This window comes from Grammomys surdaster, unplaced genomic scaffold (assembly GCF_004785775.1).
Source record: "Grammomys surdaster isolate TR1022 unplaced genomic scaffold, NIH_TR_1.0 126187, whole genome shotgun sequence".
In the NCBI taxonomy this organism is placed as follows: Eukaryota; Metazoa; Chordata; class Mammalia; order Rodentia; family Muridae; genus Grammomys; species Grammomys surdaster.
Genome location: NW_021620993.1, coordinates 5,423,324 through 5,429,323, shown reverse-complemented (window position 1 = coordinate 5,429,323; position 6,000 = coordinate 5,423,324). Strand labels below are relative to the sequence as shown.

Genomic DNA, 6,000 nt, shown 5'->3' with positions numbered 1-6,000 from the left:
TGTGTGTGTGTGTGTGTGTGTGTGTGTGTGTGTGTGTGTGTGTGTGTTCAGGTGACTAAGAGGTGTTAAGTAGTGTAAGTGACACTGAACACTCTTCGTCAGCAGACCCATGACCTTAGAGGAGATGTCGTGTTCAGTGGGGGGTGCTCCTCACTGTCCTCCCCAATCAAAGGGCCTCATGGTGACCATCTCTGCTTGCCTCAGTTGTAGTGATGATGAAGACGTTGCACCATTGTCAGCTAAGTTTGCTGACATTTATCCATTGACCAACTATGATGATACCAGTGTGGTGGCCAACATGAACGGAATCCACAGCGAACTGAATGGTGGTGGGGAAAACATGGCCCTGAAAGATGAGGTATGAGTGTGGGTTTTTTTGTGAGGAGGTGTGGGTATCAGAAAATGTAGGAAGTGGTTGGTGGTCTTTACACTTCATTCACATTACTGTTTTGAAAACTAAAGCTACAGAATGCTGCCTTTTAAGTCCCCTCAGGTAAGCAGCACCAGCCGTAGTTCTTCAGAGGCTGATGATGAAGATGCTGATGGTGAGAGTAGTGGTGAGCCCCCAGGAGCTCCCAAACAAGAGGAGGCCATAGGAAATGGTACCCCCAGGACAGAGGAGAGTAATGGCAACACTCCACCTCCATCCTACCCAGCTCAGCAGGTAGGATCTTCTGTTTCATGTCTGTTTTCCCGAAAGGTCTCTTCCTTGGTTTATATTGTCTAGAATCAAATTATGTTAATTTCTAGAGATTACTACTATAGAGAAACAAGCATACTTACAGAACTCATATTTTAATCTTTTCTTTCTGTTTCTTTTCTTTTTTTGGCTGAGATCTGTGATTGTCATTAGTTTTATAGCAACCCATGCTTACTGAGATAAATGTTTTTGCTTTTCTATCTTCTTTCCCTCCTTCCTTCCCTCCTTCCTTTCTTTGATTTTTTTTCTGTAAAAGTATAAGACATGTTGCATCGTTTGTGTTGGAGACAGTTCTCTCTCCTTGTTGGCCTTGAACTCATGACTTTCCTACCTAAACTTATCAAGTTTATATCCAGCTTCAGAGTTTTATTTGTTCAGTAAACAATATTTAAATGAAATGAAGGTCAGATGCTTGGCTCATTAATTATAATAGATAATGTAAGTATATGATTAAAATAATAAAGGTGATATCAAAAGGAGTAAATTGGGAAATCTTACCGTCATCTACTCAGTTACCTGTGTCTCATCATCTGTGCACCTGTAGCCCCTAGGCCCAGTAGATGAGCAGTTTTATTAAGTGCACATGTAAACATTTACTTTTTGACTGTCTTGTAAGAATGACTGACTACCTTGCTTTTCACTTAACAGTATGTCTCTGAAGAGTGTGCTTCTGTATCCTTTTCATTTTTATAACTTTATTTTTTAAAAGTTATTTTTAATAGCATTTTTTGTATAGGCATGTGCACTTGAGTGTATGTGACTAGGGAGGGCACCAATGTCTGATCCCATGGGGCTGGAGTTAGAAGCACTTGTGAGTCACTAGATATGGCTGTTAGGAACTAAAGTCAGGTCCTCTGTGAAAGCAGTATGTTAACTGATGAGTTACCTCTTTAGGTTCTGTTTTAGGTTTGTTTTTTGTTTTTAAAATAAGTTTGCTTTTTTTTGTTTGTATGATTATTGTTGTTTTTAGTTTGTTTTAGGTTTTGTTTGTTTACAACAAGGTATGTGTAGTTAAGACAGGCCTTAAACTTCTGATCATATTGCCTTTACCACCTAAAGCTAGAATTACAGGTGTGTAGTACCACTCCTGGCTCTAAATAATTTAGAATCTTGACTAAGAATCTCAGACTAAGTATGAGAAATTCTTTAACTTTATTCATTGAAGTATAAGGGTTTGAATTTTGGGCCTCACTCCTGGTTGGTAAGTTCCCTGCCACTGAGCTGTATCTGCATTTACCCCTGTCCTTCCTATTCCTCTAAGGCCTCAGATTTCTAGGTAAGCACATTGGTCCTTCTGATGTTCTATTTCCCTCCTGTGGAGGTGCTGGGTTTTTTGTATTTTTAATCGTTAGCCAGCACTTGCATTGTTTCTTTCTTTTGACCATTACAAACTACTCAGTGAGTTGCCTTGTATGTCTGACATTCTGTTCATAAACAGATGTGTCCATAGAATCTGGCAATGACTACTGGGTCAGAATGATCATCCAGGGCCCCTCAGAGAGTCATAACATAGTTTTGAAGTTTTACTGATAGTAATAATGGTAAACCCCTTTGGTTGCCTTTTATGTATTTAAGGGCTGTTTGCTTTCTGTCTTGTTACTGTTTCAAGAGTTCTTTTTGTACTGGGTGTAAGTTCTAGTTTACACTATTTTCTCAAGTCTGTGGAATATCGTACTATATTGAATTGTCTGCCAGGACTGAGTACTGGAGTATGAGCCCCAGTCCTTATACTTGCTAATATTTTCCACAGCCTTTTTTTTTTTTTTTTTTTTTTTTGGTTTTTGGTTTTTGGAGACAGGGTTTCTCTTTATAGCCTGGGCTGTCCTGGAACTCACTTTGTAGACCAGGCTGGCCTCGAACTCAGAAATCTGCCTGCCTCTGCCTAGCAAGTGCTGAGATTAAAGGCGAGTGCCACCACAACCCAGATTGCCACAGCCTTTTATGGTATTTTTTGAAAAGCATAAGGTTTTTGTTTTCATGCATTTATTTATTGATGTATGAAAATTATTTTCTTCTAGATTTATAACTTTACCTCTGACTGAGTGTAAGGTTAGACTCAAAACCTTTTTTTTTTGAATGTTCCAGGCTTACATCTGTCCATTGGTCTTTATGTTTGTCCCTACACCACAGCTCACTTTTGTCTGTTGCTTTATCATAAGTTTAAAATATAGTAGAGCCTACCCCCAAATCTGGTAGATGTGTGTCTTAGTTACTTTTGTTCCAATGTGATAAGAAACTATGATCAAGCTAGGTTACAGAAGAAAGGGTATATTTGGAGCTTATGGTATAGAGGGTGAGTCCATGGCAGCAGTCAGGCAGGCATGGTGCTGGAGGAGTAGCTGAGAGCTTAATATTTTGATTCCTAAGCATGAGGCAAAGTGAGAGAGAAGAGGCAGAAAACTAGCTGAGAATGGTTTGGGCTTTTGAAACCTCAAAGCCCATCCCCAGTGACACACCTCCTCTAAGAAGGCTACACCTCCTAATCCTTCCCAAACAGTTTCACCAACTGGAGACCAAATATTCAAATACATGCGCCTGTGGGGACCATTCAAACCACCGGTGTGGTTCTTTATAAGTAGCCATCTTTTCATAGCAGCCTCACATGGGTGAAAGAATGAGGGGACTCATGAGGACGGAGCCACCCAAGGGTCCCATCTCCTAATGTCACATTCATGGAGGTTAGAATCACACCATACACATTATTAATTACAGAGAGATGCATTTTGATATTGGATGATTTTTTTTTTGTCCTTACAGTTCTGCTAGGTTTTGATAATGCAGTTTGCACAGGAGTAGTTTCTATAGCTTACTGGGGTTCACAGATTCTTTCTGTCATCTTTAATCTATATTAGAATTTATGTATTTTTTCTTTTCTCTTTTAAATATTTATTTTTAACATTTTCTTTAATTCTCTGAACAAACTGTAGTAACTTCTTAGACATCTTTATGTACTAATCTGATATGTGGGCCAAGAGACACTGTCTGCTGACTGTACTTTTTTGCCCCCCGCCCCCAAACTCTCCTAATTGAATGATTTAGATAATAGAACAACTTCAAATTTTGTCTTTGGGATTTCTAGTTATTTTTTTTTGGGGGGGGGGTGGTCTGGTTTTTGTTTTCTTTGATCATTACTTTATTGCTATTGAATTCTACCTCTATCTCATTCACAGTGAGTGTATGGCTTCTCTCTCTGTTCATACTTTTTTTTTTTTTTTTTTTCAGTTTTTGTTTGGTTTGCTCCCTTTTACTTTTAGCTTGGCTACTTGCTTTTTCAGTTCAATCCTTGCTGCCTTATTACTCTGAAGGTTCCTGTATCCCAACACATCTGTGTGTAGATTGGGGGACAATTTTTTGCTCAGCTTATACTCAGTGAACTTTGGTTTCTTCCTTTGTGCTATGAAGTTCTGCCTCTGTGTATACCGTGTCCTCCTAGTCAGCCACTGAGCTGTGGATAGCTTAAGGAGTATTGCATAGTTTCCTCATTTCCAGAGTTGTCTTACTGTGTTTCTGTTTCATTCACTTCACTGTCCATTCCTACTGAGTCTACTTAATGAAAACAAGAAATAAAAGGAAGTACATGACCATTCCTGGGTATGGTGGAGGAGTACATTTATTGTAGATATGAGGGAGGGCATCTGGGAAAATCCAGAGTGGACATGACTCTGAGCTGGGCCATGTATAGAGAAGGAAGATGGGAGAGTCAGGAAAGTAAAGGGTAGCTGAACTGGCTGGATAGTCAAAATGGCTGGAATATATAGGAAAGGGCAATCTGGGGAAGAGCAGCCCAGCCCCTGGGCTGAGTTTAGGGTAGTGGGGCTTGATCTCTTAGCCATACTCTGTAACAGGGAGGGACAGAGGGATGCTAGGAGAATCTGGCAGCTAGGTCTGCTTTATTGTGTTAAATAGGCACCTTAGCCATTTGTCCCAGGTTTGAGACCTAATATCTACTACTTTTGGTGCAGCTCTTCTGGACACTGAACAGGGCTTCTTTATTCATATGCCTCTGATCTGCATTCTGCTTCCTGCACTAGAGCTAGGACAAGGAAAGGCCTTGGCAGGAAGTTCCTGAAATTCTGGCTATCTTAAAATAAAGACTTCCCAGTATTTGGCTTTGTCCTGAGTTCTAGAGTCTGAAGTGTTACCTTTGTCATCTGTGTTCAGTTTCACATTTGCTTTGGTAAAGAGATACCGCTGGTCTTTTCATTCTGACCAGCTAGCATCCTGTCTACATTTCATGGTAGAGGTTTCTTTGCAGCTGTTGAATGAACAGTAGGATTTCAGCAGACACCAGCCACTTAGTGATCCTGTTTTCTTTGGTCCCGTTTTCCCTGTAGTTTCATCCTTCTATTACCTTTTTGGGGTCCTTTATTCCTATTCACGTAGGTTCCTGATCATTGGCTGCTGCCTTTGCAAATACCCATATGGAAAGTGAGGCTCAGCTCTCCCCCCTGCAGCCTTCCTCATTGCCAGCTCTGGTATCTGTCTGTACCTTCTCCTGTGAGGGCTTTGGTTATCTCAGGCCTGTATCTTGTGTTTTTTCTGTATTATCTGACTGACTGCAGCTTAATTTATGCCATTCTTTGTTCTACATTATACAAGTACTTCTTTTTCTGTCCTTTTAGGCAGAACAAACACCGAACACTTGTGAATGCCACGTTTGTAAACAAGAAGCTTCGGGGCTACCAGCATCAGCAATGACTGCTGGAGCTCTGCCTCCTGGCCATCAGTTCCTGAGCCCAGAAAAACCGACACATCCTGCGCTTCACCTATACCCCCACATCCATGGACATGTGCCCTTGCATACTGTTCCACACCTGCCTCGACCACTCATTCACCCCACCTTGTATCCAGCACCCCCCTTCACACACAGTAAGGTAAGCCAAGGCAGGAAGGGCCTGGAAGTCCCTCATGACTGAGTTTTGACAAGAGCAGTTACTTTAGCAGACAGGGGTGCATATGCTGACCCATGTGCAAAGCAGCATCTGCTCCTGATTGGGTGGGCTGCAACCATGTGCTTTGGCTGTAGTCTCACAAATTCTTATAATGTTGAACCTTTACAGTGTGTAGGTAAACAAAGAAACAAAGCCATGATGTACTCATTAGAATTGGAGAGTTTTCAGGTGATACTGTTAACAGCTTGAACTCAAGGATGCTTAACAAAAGCCCATTTTTCTACACATGACCTGAATCTTTTTTTTTATATAGATAAAATTTGCTGTAAATAGCATGAATCCTTGATGTTTTCTGGGTATCCTTAGTTTGAAAACTAGGGCCTTGTCAAAATATGCAAGCCTGAAGAA

The 6,000-nt window shown here is 40.8% G+C and overlaps 1 protein-coding gene across 2 annotated transcripts in view; it reads left to right on the top strand.

Annotated features, from left to right (window-relative positions):
- Positions 1 to 6,000, top strand: part of Fam193a (family with sequence similarity 193 member A) — an 81,045-nt gene that overhangs the window by 34,779 nt on the left and 40,266 nt on the right. For both annotated transcript variants that reach the window (XM_028758085.1, XM_028758084.1), the window contains exons 10-12: positions 205 to 358; positions 485 to 664; positions 5,323 to 5,574. In XM_028758085.1, coding sequence (XP_028613918.1) covers positions 205 to 358; positions 485 to 664; positions 5,323 to 5,574 — 586 coding nt within the window. The remainder of the gene's footprint in view (positions 1 to 204; positions 359 to 484; positions 665 to 5,322; positions 5,575 to 6,000) is intronic.